Source organism: Pelobates fuscus, chromosome 8, assembly GCF_036172605.1.
Source record: "Pelobates fuscus isolate aPelFus1 chromosome 8, aPelFus1.pri, whole genome shotgun sequence".
Taxonomy (NCBI): Eukaryota; Metazoa; Chordata; class Amphibia; order Anura; family Pelobatidae; genus Pelobates; species Pelobates fuscus.
In genome coordinates this window covers 120,454,635-120,478,616 of record NC_086324.1, presented here as the reverse complement: position 1 = coordinate 120,478,616, position 23,982 = coordinate 120,454,635, and the positions used below count along the sequence as shown (strand labels likewise).

At 40.5% G+C, this 23,982-nt stretch overlaps 1 protein-coding gene across 1 annotated transcript in view; it reads right to left on the bottom strand.

Moving 5' to 3' along the window:
- Nucleotides 1–3,888: 3,888 nt before the first annotated feature.
- Nucleotides 3,889–23,982, bottom strand: part of LOC134571714 (ATP-sensitive inward rectifier potassium channel 12) — an 87,231-nt gene continuing 67,137 nt past the window's right edge. The window contains exon 2 of the mRNA XM_063430253.1: nt 3,889–5,574. Coding sequence (XP_063286323.1) covers nt 4,157–5,446 — 1,290 coding nt within the window. The 5' untranslated portion in view covers nt 5,447–5,574 and the 3' untranslated portion in view covers nt 3,889–4,156. The remainder of the gene's footprint in view (nt 5,575–23,982) is intronic.

Genomic DNA, 23,982 nt, shown 5'->3' with positions numbered 1-23,982 from the left:
CAAGAAATCTCACGGAGCTCTTACCCCACTCCCCTCTGTAACAGTGGGGGTGATCCCGGTCTCTGCTGGACTGACCAACGAAGCATTCCAACTCTGTAAGCTGCTGCATGGGGGATGTGAAAGCACTGATTTTAATCTGGAGGTAGGCTGCATCTAGCCGACTGCAGCATTTAGCATTAGTAAATATGATAATTTGGCCATATTTAAATGATTTTGTCCATCTTGCTTTAGTGCTACTCCTTGCCAACAAAACACATTCACAACACAGCCTTTAAAAGTTAAAGTTTAAAAAAAAAAAATACAACAAACTCACTAAAGATGGAAACAAAGTTGAAAAATAACTTGACAGATTTTGTACCTTTCACTAGAACTCAAGTGTCTTCAGAAGCAGTTGTAAATTTTACTGGTGCTTCACCCCACATCCCTGTATCACAGGATAGCTTAACATTTTCAAGCCGCAGGCAGATTTATTGTGACAGGAGGAGGATACCGCACGTGCGTTACAGTGATGTAACGTGCGGTTCACATACCCGGAAATGAGCCGCGTCTGGAAGCCATGGAGGATACGTCGCATGTATTTATTTTATTTACTTGTGTTTTCTATTTATCTCTCTTCTCTCATCTATTGGCACGTACTTGTAACCATTGAAACTTGTGTTACAACAGGATGTCTTATTTATACACACCCTAAATTCCTAGCAAAAGTAAAATTGCAGAGTGATTCATGTCGTATTTGTATTAGGTTATTAATATAATATACATTATAGATTTGGATTATGTATCTATTGTAACACTATTGGTATTGATATGTGTTTCTTTTATAATAATGCCTTTTTAAATTCTCTTATATCAATTAGTAATTCCTATTAATTAGTACTAATTGGTTGATTGAATTATTGACTGATTTCCTGTTTGTCAGTGTTTGTTATATAAGTACATTTTGCACTATGTGGTGTCAGCTTGAAAAATACCTTTCTGGTCGAAACGTTGCGTTGCATTCTGTCACAATAAATCTGCCTGCGGCTTGAAAATTGGAGTGCCTGTGAGTTTTTTCTTCTTGGATTATTGTACTGGGATTGCTGGTCCTGCTCTGTAGCACCCTTGGCCGTTGGGATTGAGTGCGGTTCTCACCACTTACTCTGCAGGATAGCTTCAAAGGCATCAAGAGATATTAAATAGTTTTTACTTATTAACCATCCTGGTGTTCAGGGCCTGAGTGTGTACCCCTGCCCGGCTAAAATGGCCAGAGAAGGGTATGATGGTATGCTATATAAATAATACGGGCAGAAGGAAATACACAACAGTACTCCAGAAAACAGACAAACAAAGCAAATAATGAGTATTTTTTATTATGGCATATGACTCCATAGTGAGTGTTGCAAAGTAAACTCCCAACAGAGCACATTAGCAATTACATACTAAAAAAATGAATTGTTGATTATGAGGTGGTAGAGTATTTCTATTATTATTTGTATTATATCTACTATTTTGATATAAAATCACTCATACCCCGTTTTCTCATCTTGTTTCCAGTATTATGTTTTGTCTACTATGTTGGCTGATACATCTCTTCATCAGGCTTCATTGATTTTGTCTGCTGGTGTACTAAATATGTCCCATTTTATAATCTGTTAATACGTCACCATATAAAACAAACATTCCTTCACAAATAAGGAGACTGGATGTGAGGCCTTTTGCACTGGGTTTATTAAGCATGCAAATATTAGAAATATGGTTTGTGTAACCAGAATGTGTTAAACTATTCCCACCACCTTAAAATGTTAAATTAATAAATCATAAAAAACTGTCTATGTATTTTGTTAAGATTTTCAAGAAATGGTCAGTTATGTTTTAATAAAATTGAATGATGCATTACCCCTACATTTCCTGTATCTCTGACACAATGTGATATTTTTCAGCATACGTCAGACATCTTGTTTTAGGTTGGACTTACAGTAAGATTTGTGTCCCAGCTTCTATTAGTATATCCCTAAGGGAAACACATCCATATTATATCTGCTTGCCAATTCAGAATAAACATGAACCTAGACAGCTTCTATTTTCAGAGCTAGAAGAAACAAAGAACTTTAAGCGTATAAATATCAATAAAACGATCAATAAAAGTTACATTTTATCTTGTATCTAATGTACGCTCTCTGGATAAACTTCCCTAGTTTGGGAGTTCATCCAAAATATTTGTTTTTTTGTTTTGTTAATAATCTCGATCCATAAATCATCTTATAAAATATATAATTTCTGTCATACAACACGGTAATTAGAAACAGACTATTATTAAACACATCTACATATAACAGATTTGTCAGAAGATCTTTCCCCTCAGAACATGCTTGTAGTGCAGCTTTGCATTCTGGGTGTAAGCAAACGAGACCCATAATGGTTAATTCTGTAGCCTCCCTGTCCATTTTATACTTATTAAAAAATATTATAAACACTGCTAAACCATTTTGAGCAAATAGCAATTTATTGATGCTCTACATCTATATTAGTGAGTTGCTAAGTAATTTATAATGTAGAAATCCACTTTGTTTTGTCTGTCATCTATTGTTCTTCTGGTAATATGCCGGGCTGTGGGGCTGTATCCAAAAATAGCATGTAGCATTAGACGGAAATAAAGCACGAAAAAAACAAAAACAACCCAGAGATCCTTTCTTCACTGATTTGAAAGTCCAGTACAATGGACAGCAATTTATTGCTGAAAGCTTCAACATAAAAAAAAAAAAAAAAATCCCCTTAATCAGTTCAAATGACATTCCTTTGGTCACTGACTTTTAATATAAATATATGAACTGTGTTTAAAATGTAAACAGAAAAGATTTTCATGCATATCTATGGCTTCATTTTCCAGATCTACATGGATGAAGAATAGACTAACACAGTTTACTAGCAGCACAGAAATGAACAACAATCTCATATGAAATAGGTCTAGATAAATAAATGTGTAAGATAAACCCTTACATGTGAGCAGTCTAGAGTAGAGCTACGGAAATATTCTTACAATAAAGGGATTCGACTGAATAACCCTGTTAAAAGTATAAAGAAGAAATTACTGCAAACATAACTGTAAATTGTGAACATTGAAGAAACAGACTTTTCAAAAACATAATTTTATTTAAATTTTATCCTGGGCAGGCTAAGGAGTTCTCTTCCTAGCATGACATAAAACATGGCAACGCACAACCTTTATAAATATGTGATGCGACTCTGACCGATCAGACATTTTTTGTTCTTATTTCCTAAGGCACCATCTCTATTACATAGTCTCATTATAGGCTCATTGAGTTTTCTCATAAAGCTTTGCATGTCAGATGGATCTGCAACATAAAATATTGCTTTGCAACACATAAAACAGCCCTCTGGCACGCAAAGATCTTTTGACATACACGTAAAATCCTACAGGTAATTGTGGTAATTGTATCTAGATGCATATTTAATAAATGCAACAGCTTTTGTACTACAAAAGTTAATGTCTACTCCAGTTGAAGTGTTCAAAATGTAAATTTTTTTTATATAATAGTTTTTAGTTCCTTCAAGTTTCATTTTTAATTATAAATATACAATTTTGTAAAACTTTCTATCTCCATACCTAGAACAAGCAATGTAGCTCATTTTGTCATAAGAATATTGTATGAGCATTATTTTACATATTTTTACAAGTCTTCCTGTTCCTTTAACAATATTTATTTATATTGGCAGTCCAAGCAGTCCTAGACAAGATGGAACCACACTGCAGAAGCATACTCAGGGCACGATTATCGGGCATCAAGTAAGTCTGTCTCCTCCAATACAATCCTGATCAGATTACTGCCCGCAGTATGGAGAGACTGATTAAGTTGCTTGACTTTATTGAAGTATATCGACCTAACAGTTTTTAATGTTGTGCTTTTTCTGTTAAAGGGTAAGTATTCTCCTTTTGCCATAATATAAACTTAGAATTAATGAGTCAACCCCTGTAATTTCAGTAACCAGAGCAACCAGGCTGGCTAAAATCGTCATTATGACTACAGTTCTCTCAGGACATTTATAGGTCCTTCAATTATTGCAGACAGACTGTTAGTACTGTCAACACTTGCAGTGTTCTCTAGGTATTAAGGAGGATTTTAGAAAAATAAAGATGAATAAGTTAGGTATTGCAAGTTTAGATTTCAGATTCCCTTCTATATGATTGCTGGTCCAGTGTTAATGTGGCTTGAATCCTATCAAATTCATGTGTGCTGTCTGAACGTAAGCCATCTATGACTCTGCTATCATCATCCTCATCGTCCTCATCATGGTTCATGAAAGCCAACTCATTCTCATAGCAGAACGAGTTAGAATCTGGAAGTATAAATTTATTTTCTATCAGATCTTTGGCACTGCAACGGGGAGTTGATGGAACTTCATATGTTTTGTGAAAATGTGAGTAGTCCACTTTGTACTGGTTTCTTTCCTCGAATAGAACTGGCTCAAAACGATGACCCCACAGAATTTCATTAGCTAAGTAGGAGCTCCGAGCCTGGGTTGTCATTGCTGTTGCTTCCACCATGCCCTCTAGGATTACTACGATTTCAAAGTCAGATGATTCTAGGTCTTGTTTACTAATCCCAAAAAGTGGGCTTTCCTCATCAATTTCGTGAAGAATTGTGATTGGAGATACCAAAAAAATACGATCCAGTCCCTTATCGAAACCAACATTTATATCTATTTGATCAAGAGGTATATATTCACCTTCCTCTGTGATTCTAGGCTTTATCAGCTGAGCTCTTACATGTGCCTCAACTATATGGCTCTTCCTAAGATTGCCAACTCTCCACATTAAGCTAAGTTTCCCATCCCTCATGGCTATAACTGCATTGTGGCTGAAGAGTAGTGTCTGTGCTCTTTTCTTGGGTCTAGCCATTTTTGCCATGATAGCACCAATCATGAAAGAGTCTATAATACAGCCCACTATTGACTGAAATACCACCATAAATACTGCTATTGGACATTCCTCTGTCACACAACGAAAACCATATCCAATAGTTGTTTGCGTTTCAATAGAAAATAAGAAAGCTGCCATGAAGCCATTAACTTGGATTACACATGGTGTGAAATCTGTATTCCCTGTGGGGTTTTCCAAGTCTCCATGCACCAAAGCAATTATCCAAAAAATCAATCCAAAGAATAGCCATGAAACCAGGAATGCCATAGAGAAAATGAGCAACATGTACCTCCAACGAATGTCTACACATGTTGTGAACATGTCAGCTAGATATCGCTGGGACTTTTCATCCATATTGGCAAACTGGACATTACACTGCCCATTCTTCTTTACAAACCGATTTCGACATTTTCTCCGAGTGTGAATTTTGCCATTACCAAATCCATTGACACCTGGCATGGTGGTCAGTCTCAGTCCTTCTTCATCAGAAGACACAATGCTGTAGGGGTTTATTCTGCTTGTGCCCATACCTGGATTTGTGGATGGTATGTACAAATGTCCATATGAAGTTTTTCCTTTTCCCGTCTAGTCCTTTGTGTTGTTTGAACAGGAATACGTAATTCTGGTCTTTCACAGAAGATGAATCGCATGAGAATCTGTAACAGGAAAATAAGTTTTAGATTTAATTAAATTATGTGAAATGACCTCATTAGTTTCATTAAGAGAAGTTGAGCTATACAGTAGCATTTGGTTAAATCTTCCAAACTTCCAGAATTTCCAATTTTGCCAGTGATATATTTTAGTAATATGGTTTTGGCACAAATTATTATATAAATTCCCAACAAACACATTTTAAAAAAAGTAAACAAATATTACAGCAACATATATTTGTATATGTAGGATAACTAGTGTGATGTGGAGGGCTAATATAAAGGGCAGGGGAGACAGAAGGCATGGACAGCAGGGAAACGTAAGGGTTAACTGGACAATGACATAAGACCATGTAAAAATTACATAGCTGTATTGTAAGTATATACAGAGGCGTACCTAGGGTCTCCAGTGTCTCCTGTATCGACACCCCTGGTCCCTTCCCCCTCATGAAAATTATTATTTTTTCTTGTTTAGATCAATTCCAATAATTTTCTATTGCCTGCATTTCCATAGTGAGCATACTACACAAATGAGATTTAGGCTAAACATGCTGTTTCACATTCTGAAGAAATATAAAACCTTAATGGAACTCATTTTACATTTTTAAAGGTGCTGTTCCATATAGCAAGACACCTACAGAAGTTCTCCACCATGTAAAGGGAAACTAGCATTATTTTTTGTTTCCTAATCCTCCCTGTCCCCCCAAAAAATGAATAAAAAGGAATTGAAAGTTCCTGAGGTTTCCTGCAGTCACTCAAAGCCCTCCGCACTATATGAAATCACTGCAAGGAGAACTCGTACACCTGAAATAGCAAAGCTCCATTTACAATGCTTTCCCAATAATGCCAATAATAATCTGTGTTATCAACCTCAAATCATAAATATATATTTACACACACATATTTAGACTTGTGTGATGATGGTGACATGCCAGAGGAATGCTTGTCATCATATTGCAAGCATAGTACAGGCACAGCACACCTTATGACAAGCATAACACATGCCATTACACCTTATTGCAAGCACACCATTGATAAATCACACCTTTTTACATGCATAACACTGGGATATCACATCATATCAGTGCTGGATTAAGGATAAAAACCAGCCCCGGAAAAAAGTTTTATACCAACTCACAGTACTTGCCCCAGGACTTACATCAGCAAAGAGATTGAACTCACAGGACTTGCCCCAGCACTTACCCCAGCAAACAGATTGCGCTCACATGACTTGCCCCAGCACCTATAACTTACCCAACACTGAGATTGCACTCACAGGACTTGCCTCAACACCCTGGACTTACCCTAGCATTTAGATTGCGCTCACAGGACATGCTTGAGAACTTCAAACAGTCTCCTGCATGCACCATGCAGAAAGAAAAAGATGCCGGATATGAGATTTACGGCGGCAACAAAGGCGACATCACATTGGCCGTGAGAGTACTCTTTCAAACTCTTACGGCTGCATCTGCATTCAGCCACTACCAAAATCTTAAAAGCCACAACCCACAGCGCCCCCAGGGTAGTCCGGCCTTGCAGCCTATTACAAACAGGAGTCTTTACTGGTGTCCCTACATTTTTTTTATAGCTAACAAATACTTTGGTTGTGACCGATGAACTAAGGCTGTCTGAGTATAGACTGCATGTGATTTATTGGGGTGTCAAGGTGTAATGGGGACTGATATTGGACTGTCTCAATGTAATGGCTACAGTTTGTGTGTGATATTTTTGGCTGTCTGACTGTAACGGGGACTGCATGTGATGTATTATATTGTCTGTGTGTGATAGGAATAGTTTGTGTGTGATGTTATTGAGCTGGCTGGCTGCGTGTGATGAGAATGTGTGTGATCATTTTGTGCTGTCAATGTGTGATGGTCCCCATGCTTGTGTCTGTGATGATTTTGGGCTGGCTGTGTATGGTTGGACTAACTGTTTTTTTTTTTTTTAAATGATAGTAATAACTGATGAGTAGATAGCATCATGTAACTGGTCATCTGTGACCTGTTTAAACGTCCTAGGGCGACACAAACTAAAATTACGTCTTTCATTCTCACACAATATGTAATCCTGGGTACATACATATCATTTACTCAAAAGCTTCACTTCATTACTTACTGTCTTAGTAGTAATGCCACTGTCTGGAATGTCTACTCCACACGCTCCCTAAGTCCCTATGCCAACTAAAGTCTCAGCCAAGTAGGTAAGGTGTCATTATTCGCTCTGCTCCCTCCCTAGTCCCTCTGCAATCCCCAGGCAAGGAAAGATATGACTATTCCATGTCTCTCTTCCCTTCCATCCATCCATGTACCTCATCTTCTATCCATATCTTTCTGCCCTTCCATGTCTCCCTCCCCACTTCCATCAATTTCTCTACTCTCTTTCATTCATATCTCCCCCCTTCCATCCCTGTCTCCCCATCCACATCTCTCTTCCATCCATGTCTCTACCCCTTATGTCTCTCTTCCATCCATATTCCCCCCCAGTGTCTCTCTTCCATCCATGTCTCCCTTCCGCCTTCCACCTATTTCCCCCTCCTGTGTTCCATCCACATCTACCTCTCCTTGCCAACCTCCCCCTTTCATCTCTATCTCCCCCCCTTGACAACCTCCCTCCTTTCATCCATATCTCCCCCCAGCCATTCCTTTCATCCATATCTCCCCCCAGCCATTCCTTTCATCCATATCTCCCCCCTAGCCAACCTCCCCCCTTTCATCCATATCCAAGGAAAGATATGACTGCACTCTCTGCTCACTTCTACCTACCTCCCATCCATGTCTCTTCTACCATCCCTTTCGTCCCCCTTCCATTCTCTGTTCCCTTCTCTTCCATGTCTCTCCTCCCTTCCATCCATCCATGTACCTCATCTTCTATCCATATCTTTCTGCCCTTCCATGTCTCCCTCCCCACTTCCATCGATTTCTCTCCTCTCTTTCATTCATATCTCCCCCCTTAAATCCCTGTCTCGCAATCCACATCTTCCTTCCATCCATGTCTCTCCCCCTTATGTCTCCCTTCCATCCATATTCCCCCACCCCCAGTGTCTCTCTTCCATCCATGTCTTCCTCTGCCTTCCATCCATTTTTCCCTCCTGTATTCCATCCACATCTCCCCCTCCTTGCCAACCGTCCCCCTTTCATCTATATTCCCCCCCTTGCTAACCTCCCCCCCTTGCTAACCTCCCCCCTTTCATCCATATCTCCCACCCTTGATAACCTCCCTCCTTTCATCCATATCTCCCCCCAGCCAACCTACCCCTTTTCATCCATATCTCCCCACCAACCAACCTCCCTCCTTTCATCCATAACTACCCCCTTGCCAACCTCCCCCCTCCTATCCATATCTCCCTTCCTTTCCAACCTCACCCTCCTATCCATATCTCCCCCTGCCAATCTCCCCCCTACTATCCATATCTACCTCCCTTGCCAACTTCCCCCTTACATCCATATCTCCCACCTTGCCAACCTCCCTCCTATCCATATCTCTCCCTCTTTCCAACTTTCCCCTTCCATCCATATCTCCCCTTCCTGAATATCTCCCCTCTGCCAACCTCCCCCTTTTCTCAAGATGCCCCTTGCCAACCTCTCTTTCTAAATATCTCCCCCCTTTCTCAAGATCTTCCACCTTGCTAACCTCCGTTCCTAAATAGCTCCCCCCATGCCAAGCTTCCACCTTTCTCAAGATCTCTCCCCTTGCCAACCTCCTCCCTTCCTGAATATCCCACCTTTCTGAATATCTCCCCCCCTTGCCAAACCGCCCTTTCCTGAATATCTGCCTACCTATGCAATCTTCATCCCCCTCCCTCTCTCCCTCCCACACTAGTTGAAGGCTTTCTTCACTTGTCCCCCTCCCTGCCATTTTGCCTGTCATGGCAGGGGCGGGGTGTGCCCGATGCGTGGCCTGCTGTGTCTCGTGACACCCGGCGCTCCTACGAAGACCGTGAGGAGAGGCGCTCCCCTGGTGTACTATGCGTGCGGTCTCTTGATGGAGCTGCATGCTGCCTAGGTGCGCCAGGGGCGCAGGCTGAGCAGGGGGTGCAAAATCACTGCTCACCCTGGCAATTGATTTTTGCGCCCCTCTCAGTCTGAGCCCTTGGCTGGGCGCCGGTCTTGCCATCCCCTCGGTCCTCCCCTGGTTGTATAGGGGCATTCCCAATTCATTAGTTATTGCTCAAGAGTTAAATGGCTTTGAAATGTCATATTTTGCAAGTGTCAGAATGCAGATTCTTTCCCCCAGGAAAAAAAACAGGGAAACCTGCAACACTGGTGTATCCGTGCACTCACTGACTCATATGAATGCATGGTCTTAGGTGAGATGAGTTACCCTAGAAATGTATCAGTTATAACCGTGTAAGACTAACTCAGAGGTAGGAAACTTTTGGCACTCCAGATGTTGTGGACTTCATTTACCATAATATTCTTACAGCCATAAGGCTAATAAAGCACCTGGGGAGATGTAGTCCACAACATCTTACATGCCAAAAGTAGCCTACTCCTAGACTAGAACCAGCAATGTGGCTTCTGTACTTTCTTAAAGGGCTTCATTCAACAGCAGCATTTCTTTTTTGGCAAAGTGGCTCAAATATGCTAACTGGTAACTTATATTTTGGTATAAATTCACTGCAACACCAGTATTTATTGGCAGGTCTAACTAGTAAACTATAGCATATGTTTCCATGTCGAAATCAATTGGCATTTTCTTATCACACAGGCTGGTACTATGATACATGTTCCTGACCCCACTCACATTAGTTCCAAATTCTAGAAATCCCAAAAAACAAACAACCCCCCCCCCCCCCAAGAATTAGGGCTTATCAGGACAGTTAGAAGAATAGGCTTAAATGAAAAGCTTGAAAATTTGCAGCTCTACTAATCTGTACTCAGCTTCTGGCATCCTCTCTGAAATCTATTTCAAGGGTAAATGCAACTCTTGACAGGCAAACGTCCTAGGGCCAAATAAGCATGCCCCAGTTAGGCTGCTGTGATGCTGCAGGAAAACAAATCTAGTTAGGCTGGGTAGACAATTATTAAACTTCTGGTGTCAACTATATAAGTGTTTTTCAATAATCTGCAGCAGACATTATATCCATGCTTTGTGCGGCCAGTATGTCATAATGTCAGACCTGCAGTTATCACGCCAGAAAATAAGACTAAATATTTGTCTTTTCACAAATTACCAATTTTGCACAACTAGAAAACAAAAGATTTACAGCAAAGAATAGGAGACCTATGATCTTTTATTTTTTATTTTATTTATAATAATAATAATAATAATAATAATTTGCGATTTTTATAGAGATTTTCTCTCTGTGAGACTCAAAGCACTTTACAAATATACAAACATAAAGAAATAAAAGTAAGGAGTTTCTGAAGGTCAGATGAGCGGACTGAATGCCTGATGGAAGAGGTGGGTCTTTAGCTTTTAAAAAAAAATTCTGTAAGGACGGTGCCTCTCTGATTGCGCATGGTAAAGAGTTCCAGAAGGTAGGGGCAGCGTGGCTGAATGCCCTGGAACCTGAGTCTGTCTTTATTCTTGGTACTGACAGAAAGGATTTGCTGGCTGACCAAAGTGAACAGGATGGAATGTAGGGGGTCAGGAGCTCTTTCAGGTACTGTGGGCCTTGATTGTTTAAGGCTGTGAAGGTAAGCAGGCCAATTTTAAAGTATGTTCGCCATTTAATTGGAAGCCAATGCAGGGAGTGGAGAACAGGTGTTATGTGGCAGGAGCGAGTTTGATTGGTCAGTAGTCTGGCTGTTGCATTTTTTACTGTCTGAAGGTGATGGAGTTCTTTTTCTGGGAGACCCGAGTAAAGTACATTGCAGTAATCTAGCCGAGAGGATACAAATGCATGGATTAATGTTGGTATATCATCCAGTGGAATTAAGTGTTGTATCCTGGCTATGTTTTTCAGATGAAAGTAGGCGTTTTTTATTACAGAGGAAATCTGCTGTTTAAATGATAGTCCAGAGTCAATCAGCACTCTGAGGTTTCATACATATGATGTACTAATGAGTTCAGAGACTCCAAGCTCCAGGCCACTTGGGTGATCATGGGATATTTTTGTTGCCCGGGGTCCCCTCACCAAGAGTAACTTTGTTTCGTCCGGGTTCACATTAAGCCTACTAGCATTCATCCATTCTAAGAGGTCTGCTAAGCAACTGTTGATGCGGCATGTTGAGTCTGTGGTATCTGGAGCAAAAGAGAAGTAGAGTTGTATGTCATCAGCATCACAGCATAATTCCTTAGGCCATGTCGCGTAATGATGTTCCCCAGTGGTCGCAAGTAAATTGCGAATAGCATGGGAAAGAAGATGGATCCTTGTGGAACTCCACAGGCCAGTTCTGTTGGTGCTGATGATCTTGATCCTGATGTTACTCTCCCTGATCTATCAGTGAGGAAAGGCTTAAATCAGTTAAGGACTGTGCCTCGTAGACCACAGATGTGCTGCAAGCGCTCTATTAAAATCCTGTGGTCAATGGTGTCAAATGCAGCCGAGAGATCCAAAAGGATTAGGATGGAGTAATCACCTTTCTCTCTCGCCATAGAGAGATCATTTAGCACTCAGACTAGCACTGTTTCAGTGCTGTGGCGGCATCTGAAACCTGACTGGAAAGGATCAGAGATGTTCAAGCTTGATAGATGGACCTCCAGTTGAGTTGCCCTACTTTTTCAATTATTTTCCCCAGAAATGGAAGGTTGGATACTGGTCTGTAATTAGCCATGCAGTCTGGGTCCAATAAAGGTTTCTTGAGGAGTGGTTTTACCACAGCTTCTTTTAGAGGATCTGGGAAGTCTCCAGTTTTTAGTGAACACTGCACTATTTTGTGAAGGCTGGGGCAAGTGTTTCAATGCATGCAGATATAAGCTGAGTTGGAGCAGGGTCTAAGTCACATATAGTAGGGTGTAACTTGTGCATGGTTCTTTTAACTTCCTTTTATCCAAATTTGTAAAAGTGGACCATGAACTGGGGCAATCTGGCATTCCATTGTAGTGGTTCTGGTGTGTAACTGTGTGGTAGCCTGCTGTGGTAGTTGCTCGGATTGAGGAAATCTTTTCTCTGAAAAAGATCGCAAATGCCTCACACTTATCCTGAGAAAGGTTGGTGGGGATATGCTGGTTTGCAGATCCTTTCTACTGTGCGAAACAGTTGCCTGAGTCTATTGTATGAGAGTGCAATTTCGTGTGATAAAAATTAAGATATTTTTCCGAGTTATCTTGATTTGATATTCATTTAGATGTTTGGCAAGAGTGTCTTGTTCCTCTGGATCATGTGTCCTGTGCCACTTTCTCTTGAGTTTACGTCTTGTTCTCTTCATTTCTCTGATAGTGCTATCAAAACATGGTGCATTGTTGTGGGTTTTGACAGTGCGTATGCTTGTTGGGGCAAAGCTTTCTAGGGTGTCTCTCATGGTTTTGTTGTAGAGTCGTATTATGGAGCTGGAATCTTCACAGGTGTCCATTAGTTCACTTAGATCCATATGTGATGTTACATCCAATGGTGTCACCCCTTTTAATGAGCAGTGTTTGACCAGGTTCTGAGGCTGGGGTCTCCCTGATTGTGATACAATGTAGAAATAAATGGAGTGGTGGTCTGACCAAACAACTGAATTTACAGTTACTGGTGACACTTCTAGTCCAGACTGGAACACTAGATCATGTGTATGACCTTTTCTGTGGGTGGAAGTGGCGACAATTTATGTGAAGCCGAGTGCACTCATCAAGCTGAGGAGATCCTGCCCAAGCAGGGGTAGGGTGTCATCAATCCAAGTGTTGAAATCTCCCAATATAAGCCATCTGGGGTGTTCAAGGATTAAACCAGTCAAAAGGTCTGAGAGTTGTTGAAGACATTCTTCCCATCTCCTGGGGGTCTGTATATTAACAGAATCCGTAATCCTCTATCTATTAAGAGGCTGGCAGCTACGCATTCAAAAGATTGGGATTTGTGGACTGATATTGGTCTGGGATTTAAGGATGATTTTACACAGATCATAACTCCACCTCCCTTGCGATCTTGTCTCAGGCGGCGGAACACTGTGTTATTGCCTGGAATAGCTGCCTCTAGATCGGCCCCGCATTTTCATCTAGCCATGATTCTGTAATGCACGCTAATTTGCATGTTTCAATAAGGTCGACAATAATAGCTGTTTTGTTCCTTATTGATCTGGCATTGCACAGGATTTATCTGATAGGACAGTTTTGGGATTATTTTTGCTCTGTACTTTGGAAACAGTGTGTCTTTTAATGGGGATCACACAAAGAGGTTTCCTAGTTTGGTTGTTGTGGCTTCTAAGTTGAATCACTTCAATTGGGCTTGCAGGTAGACAGGGTTGTGGAGCAGCTGTGATAGTGTCAGGGGATTGAACTTTAAGTTTTCAGTCCCTCTAAAGATGCCAAGTGATTTTAGAGTAAAGGTGATCATTCCCTCAGCAGTGAAGGAGTTAAAATAGCTTCTAGTTTTTGTAAGGGTGTTAGCAGTAGGGGCTGGTTACATTGCCCTGCTCTATAGGATTCAGGCTACAGTGAGGTGTGAGATTTTGCACTTCATTTTGCTTAGTAGATAACAGATAAGAGAACATGCATGCAGGTCAGATTATAGGAGTTCAAAACAATGTGTTTTAGTTAAATAGTTTTCATCAATTAGTTTTCTTGGTATTTAGAAATGAAATCTGAACATTGCTGAATGGATGATCAAATCCAAAACCCAATTTACACTGGGGGATGAGTTTTTTTTAGTTTAAATGTACCTTGTTTGTGTTTTTCAGCTGAAGGTATCTCCTGGTAGTAAGATGGTCCAGTGGAAATATATATTTCAATCCGTTGTGTGTCTCAGTTTAGTAATGACATCGGTTCAATTTTGGTAAAATCTAGTTGTGTGATATGTCGAGTCAATATTGGTCCTTTAAATATTTGTGATGAATTATGAGTGTAAGGAGGTTAAAATGAAGACAATTCCTGGAGAGGTCAGGAGCCTGAGAAAATTGTGGCAGCCAGCGGGGGTGCCTGGGAGAATCTCATTTAGCACAATGTGTGCATTATGTCTGCTCTGTCTACCAAAATTTGAAAGTGTATACATGTACAGCAAATGTTCAATGTTAGAGTGCAAAATATATGTTCAGTAGCTGTATTCATATTTTGAAGGAAATTATGCTCCATTAAAGAATATTAAGTTGATGAACAGACAACAGAGCTGTAGTTTTCGCTAGGTGAACCAGGTTTCCTGGACATAATTCCAGCTCCTAACCGTCCCTGTCTTGAAGGCACTGAAAAGACTGAGGATACGAGCTGAAAATTAACAAAAAAGAACTCTGAATAATAAAAAAGTATAAAAGTCCAGAGAAAGAAGTGGAGCACACACCCCTGCAGACATCCAACCAAAGTTCGGGTTTCTGTTAGAGACAAAAACATATTTTGGCCGATAGGCCTTGTGTGGCAAGATTCTTTTTTTTGTAATTCTTTTTTTTTTATTGATTTTCAATATAGGTAGTAGCAGATTCCGTGATATCCCACTTCACATTGCCTGTTATTTTGCCAGCTGCTGAGGAGCATCCTCATCATGAGACACCAGGAGCTATGACAGAAGTATTCCTTACTTCTGGCAGCATCGAAATAGGTAAGTTGAAGGGGTAGAAGAGGAAGGTGTAAATTTCTTGTGAATATCTGTGTTCCTAGTGCTGTATTACTAATGCTATAGAGTTCTCTTCTTAATTTAGATTTAGTGCCTCCTAAATCTAAATACAAACTGTAATATTACGTACCTTTTTTCTAGCACCATGCTAGAGTCCTTGCAGCCGCTCAATCTGCTTCCTGCGACGTCACGCCAACGTCGTGCAACGTCACACCAACGTTTCTAAACATCCACAGGAGGATTGTGGATGAAGAGAACATGTAAAATCAGCGCTGAGCTCCTCCAATGAAATGAAGAGTTTAGCGGTGAAAATTAGTTTGATAAGGTACTCACAGCAGAAGTGCTTCTGCTGACTATCATAAACACAGTCACTAGAGGCATATTTACCTTGCTTTATATTGTAGGGCTAAAACTAAAGGACCACTGTACACAGACCACTTCATGAGATAAAGTGGTATGGGTGCCATCAGTGGTCCTTTTAATTTTAGAATATTTTTTTATATTATCCATTTTTAAAATACGCCTTCCTCCCTTTAATTCAATTGTCCATCATCTACGTCTCTATTTCTTCACATGTCTCTTTCCCACCGAGTATATAAGCAGGTCCCTGTGTGAGACAATTTTGAGAGGGTCTCCCCTCATACAAACAAACTTATTTTTGATTAGTGAACAGCAGGACATTTACAAATATCTAAGTAGCTACCTATGCATACAGAACTGTCCATGCATTGAATTAGATACACACACACACTCGTAATTTGATACTCATATGGATACCTACAGAGTTATTCACTAAACATTGGATTTTGGTAAAAATTATCAAATTCTGACCAGAATGGAAATTCGCATATTTACTAAAGCCAATTTCGTCAGTTCAACTGGACTTATACCAATCGCCCTGATGAATTCAGTGTCCAGATGAAAATCTCTGCTTTTGCATCCAAATCCTATACAAATATAAGATTTGGAAGATTTATAATGTACCAGTTTTACTTAAAATCAGGACTGAATGCACCCCGCAAGTAAACAATAACTTTAAGTGCTGTTTGCCTGCTGGTAGTGTTGACAATACCTACTAATCCAGTGGGATTGGCAGAAGAGAGATGACAAAGTGGGACAGGTCTGGATCCCAAGCCAGGCTAAGCCGCCCTCTTCTTTCCGTTATATGGATTTATTTAATCAGAAAGCTTCTGGTCTACTTTCTAGTGAAATAAATCCAGATTTATTTCTACTTAGTGTTGCAGCTCTGATGACTTAATTTTTACATATTAACAAACAAAGGTACACATTCATAAATACACACTAGACAAAATACAAAGACACATCCAAGCACACAGATGCACAATGCAACACATATATCTGTGAACACACTAGAATGTACTCATAGAACATTCAAAATCAGTTTTCTTTCTCCTGCCATTAGCCATAACCTTGTTCCACCATTTCATTTTTTTAAAATATTTCTGTATTTGTAAATTTTTACAAATGCTGAAACAAATGGGAAAAAAAAGTTACAAAATGTGAATAAACATATTGTGGAATACAAACTCAAAGAATATGTAACACTGCAGATCCAAGGTCAATTTTGTATCTTAAAGAACAGTTTTTACATGTATGCTAAGGTAAATTTAAATTTGGTCATTTTCACACAGTGCATTTCTCTGTCTGTTTATCTATATGTGTGTCATTGTGTGTGCCTGTGTATTTGCATGGGTTTCTATGTGTCTGTGTATCTGTATGTGTGTGGTTCTTTGTGTTTGTGTATCTGTATGTGTGTCAGTGTGTGCATCTGTGTGCAGTGATGTATTTAGTATCTGTGCTGCCCTAGGCATGACGGAACTTGGGCACCCCCTAATTTACATTTGCCCAACCTCTTCCTGTCAATGCCACACCTCTTCCTGTTAAACAACTAACACACACTTTGACTGACAGACACACACTCAGATACACTGACATACACACACTGATTTGACACAAACAATCACTGACTCACTGACACACACAATCACTGACATACACACACAATGACGCAGGCACACATTCACTGACATTCACTGACAGACACTCACACATTCACTGACAGACACTCACTGACAGACACACACACACACAATCACTCAGATATACAGGCGCCCTCACTGACACAATCACTCAGAAACAAACACACACACTCACTGACAGACAGCCACACAGTCACAGACATACACACAATCACTCAGATACACACTGACAGACATACACACACTGACAGCCAGACACACACAATCACACAAACACTGACAGCCAGACACACACAATTACTCAGACACACACTAACAGCCAGACACACACTGACATACACACACTGACAGCCACACACACACACACACAAAATCACTGACAGACAGTCACACAGTGACAGCCAGACACACACAATCACTCAGATACACACTGACAGACATACACACACTGGCAGCCAGACACACACAATCACACACACACTGACAGCCAGACACACGCAATCACTCAGACACACACTGACATACATACACACACACACACACACAATCACTCAGACACACACTGACAGCCAGACAAACACTGACATACACACACTGACAGCAAGACACGCAACGCCCCCACCCCCAAACATTAATTAATAAAGATTAATTTTGCAATTTCAGTTTAAATTCACCCAGCCTCCCTACCTTTGGAAGAGCTGGGTGGATTTTTTTTTACCTGGGGTCCAGTGGGTCGTCTTGCAGGGAGGGAGGCAGGTATGCAGGCGGTTGGGCGGCTAACTAAAAATCCAGGTGGGCGGGCGGCACTGGCGAGGGAGCACTGATTAGTGAGCTGTCTCTGCTCAGCTCCCTCGTGCGCCGCAGAGTGATGCCGGGAGCCAGAATATGATGTAATATTCTGTCTCCCGGCATCACTCTGTGGCGCGCGAGGGAGCTGAGCAGAGAGCTCACTAATAAGTGCTCCCTCGCCGGCGCTGCCTGCCTGGATTTTTAGTTAGCCGAATGCCGCCAGGCTAACAAGGTATTTGCCTGGGCATTTGGGGGCAGTGTTTTTTGCTGCCCCCATAAAAGTGCCGCCCCTGTATGTATATCAGTATGTCTGTGTGTGGTGTGTGTCTCTGTATCTGTATGTGTGTCAGTGTGTGTATCTGTTTATTTGCATGTGTGTCAGTGTGTGTATATATATGTCTTTGCATTTGTATGTGTGTCTGTGTTTGTATCTGTATATCTGTTTATCTGCATGTGTGTCAGTTTGTGTATCTCTGTGTCTGTGTATCTGCATGTTTGTCAATAAACACCCCTGCATTCAAAAACCAACACTACACACAAATGCATAATGGATTCAAATGCCAACATTATACACCCACACCTCTACATTAACTCACACATGCTTAATACAAAAACATTAATTTTTTACATTTATGCTATGGTAAACTTAATTTTCACACAGTGTATTTCTTTGTCTATCTATCTATATGTGTTTCAGTGTGTGCGTCTGTCTATATGCATGTGTTTCTATGTGTCTGTGTATCTGTATGTGTGTGTTTATTTGTGTCAGTGTATCTGTATTTGTTTCAGTGTGTGTATTTGTGTCTGTTTATCTGCATGTGTGTCTCTGTGTGTATATTTGTTTCTGTATGTGTATCAGTGTGTCTGTGTGTCAATGTATCTGTAGGTGTCTTAGTGTGTGTTTCTGTGTGTCTGTTTATCTGCATGTGTGTCAGTGTGTGTCTGTGTTTCTGAATGTATATCAGTATGTCTGTGTGTCAGTGTGTGTGTCTGTGTATCTGTAGGTGTCTCATGTGTTTCTATGTGTCTGTATATCTGCATTTGTGTCAGTGTGTGTCTGTGTTTCTGTATGTATTTCAGTATCTGTGTGTGTCTGTGTATATGTAGGTGTGTCAATGTGTGTCTGTGTATCTGTATGTGTTGCAGTGTATGTATCTGTGTATCTGTATTTGTGTCAGTGTGTGTATTTGTGTGTCTGTTTATCTGCATGTGTGTCTCTGTGTGTTTCTGTATATCTGTATGTTTGCCAGTGTTTATACCTGTGTGTCTGTGTATCGGTAAGTGTGGGAGTGTGTGCATCTTTGTTTCTGTATGTGTATCAGTGTGTCTGTGTGTCAATGTATCACATTTTTAGGATGAGTCAGCTGTCACAGTTTATATTCTGAGGTTGCACAGAATCCAGTGTGTATTTTAATTGCACTTCCCCTCACACTGCCAAAGTACTGTGGCACCAAAAGAGCTAATTTTGCAGCATGTCTGTAAATCACAGCATTAATTTTTTTTTTACACTTTTCACTATTTATTGCTATAATTTATACACCTGTTATTTTTCCAGCATCATCCATAGCTTGAATCTACACTGGGTAACTGAGTTTTTAGAAGCCAGCTTACAAGTCCTGATAGTAAATGCTACATGTCTTTAACCCCTTAAGGACACATGACGTGTGACATGTCATGAATCCCTTTTATTCCAGAAGTTTGGTCCTTAAGGGGTTAAATTGGCTCATAAACATAGCTGATTTCAGAAGCAGCATCACAATTATTTACAAATGCATATCTTTATTTAGTATGACTGATCTCACTCTTGACTAGGTCATAGTGCATATTTTGCGGTGTACAATTATTTTCTTTTCCCTCAAATGTGTCAGACACAGGCTTGGGCTTAATTCCAAAAAAAAAATATTTGTAATGACTTATGCTTGTAGGAAATGTAATAAAATGTTCTATTGATTCTATTTCCCTTCATGAATGGAGTCTAATGTGGAAACTCACTGGACAAAGCTCATGGTTCCCGAGGGGGTGAAATCAGGGGAGGGTTAATTGATTCACATAAAGATATACAAATATCCTAGCCTTTCCAGTAAGGATTCTGGAGGTCCTGGAGTGCTTTTCTTTATTATTTAAAGTTTCAGTTTTATTATTTAGCATTTTAATAATTACATTGCAATTTAAGATTGTTTTGAGCCTTTTCTCTGGGAGGAATGATGGCATCATTTGATAATACTTGATAATGCTTGTATCAAATAGCATATTTTACAGTTTCTTATTTACACGTTAAAGCAACATTCTAGGCACCAAAACAATTTACGGTCATCTGATTTCTGTTCAAATATATATGGGTAAGGCAGTTAAAAAAGTTAAATATATATGGGTAAGGCAGTTAAAAAAGTTAAATATATATGGGTAAGGCAGTTAAAAAAAAATTAAAAAGACATTTTGCAGCTTTCTGCAGCTTAAGCTTGCCTAGAGGAGGCATCTTAGCATGTAACTCAGTCACTAACAGCAGGCTTTAGCTGAGCTGTTTGGAAACAAGCAGCCTGCAGAATTGATGAAGAGCACAGGCAGAAACACACATTACATTACTACTACGTGTATGTCTGTTTGGCTTTGTGTACTTTGTTATGCTTTGTTTCACTTATTCTGTAAGTCAGAACACAAAACAACATTTGCTTCTAGTTCTAGCTCACATCTTGACAAGAGATACAGAGTTATCCTAATTAAACTACTCCATATTCTATAAGTACCTACCTGCCAAACTCTGCATTTACTATTTAATGACAACATCGTTCCCCTCTCGTTACAAAAGAGAGTTGAGGAACTCATGTCAAGTAGGAATAAGTATACACAAAATTTAACCCCAAGATAGTTAGACACTTAGAAGAGGATTGAAAAATATTTTTTTCCCAACCATGCACATTAATATAACATAACTTTTGTTGACATCAACTAAAAACAAGCTTCATTTGAAGCATTGCAAAAAATAAATACACTACAGTACATATGAAGTGGTGTCAGCCGCAAGTGAATCATTTTAAGACAAAAATGGAATTGGGGCACACCTGGAATATGCATTTTGCAGATTGTTGCTCCCATATTGACCTAAACGTATACATAATACATATTAAGGAACAGCGCACACATATATAAAGTTTTACATTTTGTAAGGCTACTTAAAATCACCAATCTCAGCAAACAAATATGGGGATTCAGTTCCACCATATAGCCATTTTGTGTTAAGTCCACCAGTACTTCACAATACCTTGATGTCAGTGGTTCCTACACCAATTCCAACTAATTCCCTTTGGAAGGAACCACTGAAAAGAATACATTTGAGGAGGTTTTGGATAGTAATATCACTTTAATTATAATGTTTTAAGAGCTGTTAGATAATATGCATTGTGAGTATATATATATCAAATCACTATCACTTTCATTGTTTAGTTTTGACACTGCATTTTTTGAATTGCACTTTTTATCACATAAATTTTGCATTATATATACTCACAATGCTCTTACAACAGATTATTTAAATACACTTTAGCTCATTTAGCACTAGCACTAGCACTATTTAATTTGTCTCCCAGGTTGAAAGTCGTGTAGGACCCACCGATATTGGAGTACTGTGAAGTTGTGGTGGGCATAACATAATGTGACCATATGGTGGAACTGAAACCCCATATTTGTTTGCTGAGCAAGGGAATCATATATCATGCTAATACAGCATAAAGGTAAAGTCAATAAGTGACAGGAGGGGGGCGGGAAGTATAAAACTATAAAAAATAAGATATAGTAGTACATTTGCTGTTGGGTAGAATACTAAAAAAATAGGCCATATCAGTAAATCTAAATTCTACAATAAAGTTTAGTGAATTACTTTTCTATTCTTTTTAAAAATACCAAAGCGCTATAATTTCCTAATTCCTTCGCATGAGTATTGTTCTTTTATTATTTGTTGATAATCCTCTCTGTTAGGAGATGTGTTTCCAAAGCTGTACTTTTCACATGTTAAATAAAAAACCTCAATAAATACTTTACGAAAAGTTCTCATCGCGGCCTCTAGGAATATTTTTATAGGGACACTCCAGGCACCCAGACACTTCTGCCCATTAGAGTGGTCTGGGTGCCAGCTCCCACCAACCTTAACCCTGCAAGTGTAATTATTGCAGTTTTTATAAACTGCAATAATTACCTTGCAGGGTTAAGACCTCCTCTAGTGGCTGTCTATCAGACAGCCACTAGAAGGACTTCCTTGTTCTTAGAATCGGAAAAGTGTTTGGAACGACGCTGGACGTCCTCACGCTATTCATGAGGACCTCCAGCGTCACTGGAATCGCCATAGGAAAGCATTAAATAATGCTTTCCTATGGGGATGTCTAATGCGCGCATGGCCATTGCCGCGCACGTGCATTGCCGCGCACGCGCATTAGGTCTCCCCCGCTGGCTGACGTCGGCGGAAGAGGACTGTGCGTGGAGTCTGACCCAGCGCCGAGGGACTGGGATTCAGGTAAGTCACTGAATGGGTTTTAACCCCTTCAGCAACATGGGATGGTGGGTGGGAGGGAGAGGGGCACTGCAGGGCCCTGCAGTGCCAGGAAAACTGATATATTTTCCTGGTACTGGAGAGTCCCTTAAAACTTGAGAAATGGATGCAGATGATTGGCTTTAGCAATAAATTGTAAATGAGCGTGAACATATTCAGACTTGCTTAGAATGTTGAAGAGTCTCTAATAACAAGGAGCAAGTTTGTCTGAAGTATGTTATAATTCTAAGTATTTAAATAGACAGCCATAACAAGTAATTGCTATTAAGTTAGTAAAAATCAACATGGTTTTATTTTACAATAAATTAAATAGAAGTATAGATTAGGGTGTTAAAGTTTATGAAATCTATTTTGCCAATGCATTTGATACAGTTCTACACAATAGGTTAGTGTTCAAGCTTAAATAAATTGATCTAGATGAAAATTCTTAAAGCTTAAAGAGAGTTGTACGGAGAGTTGTCATTAAAGGAATACTATAATGTTAGAAATACAAATCTGTACATTATAGTTTTCCTGTTACAAGTACTATTGGGTCCTCCCCTATTCGGCATTAAAAGGGTTTAAAAATATTTTTTTTTACTCGCCTTGGTTCCAGCACCAACGCTCTAATTGGCCCTGCTCACCTCTCCTCCCCAGTTGCCATGACAAACTCAGGCTGGGACTGTTGTAAAACCACTGCCACAGAGGCTTCCTAGAAATGTCAGATGGATTACTGTAGGATCTGGTAGACTTAGAGTTGTAGATAAAAGTCATGTTGCACAGTTTGTGTCTCTACATCAGCGGTTCCCAAAGTGTGGGTCGCGACCCACTGGTGGGTCGCAGGGCGATTCCCAGACTGACGCCAGGAGGGAGCCCGGCGGCTTTCCCTGTATGCCGCCGGGCTCCCTCCAATCAGTCTGCCCAGCAGCTCCGGTCTGCAGCTCCGCCGGGTGCAGACCGTGTGATAGAAGACTCGCGAGCACCCAGACTGTTACCATGGCAACACTCTGGGAGTTCGCAAGACTTTTATTACATGGTCTGCAGCTCTGCACCCAGCGGAGCTGCAGACCGGAGACCCACCGGACCACCAGGGAGACACTGGACCACCAGGGAATTAAATGAAGGTAGGACACAGCCCCCAGACACCCCCCTTCCCCCCATGTAACCCCTTCACCCCCTGCCCTCCCCATGTAACCCCTTCACCCCCTGCCCTCCCATGTATCCCCTTCACCCCCTGCCCTCCCCATGTAACCCCTTCACCCCTGCCCCCCATGTAGCCCATTCACCCCCTGCCCCCATGTAACCCCTTCACCCCCTGCCCTCCCCCATGTAACCCCTTCACCCCCTTCCCGCCCATGTAACCCCTTCACCCATGCCCCCATGTAACCCATTCACCCCCTGCCCCCCATGTAACCCCTTCACCCCCTGTCCTCCTCCCCATGTAACCCTTCACCCCCTGCCCTCCCCATGTAACCCCTTCACTC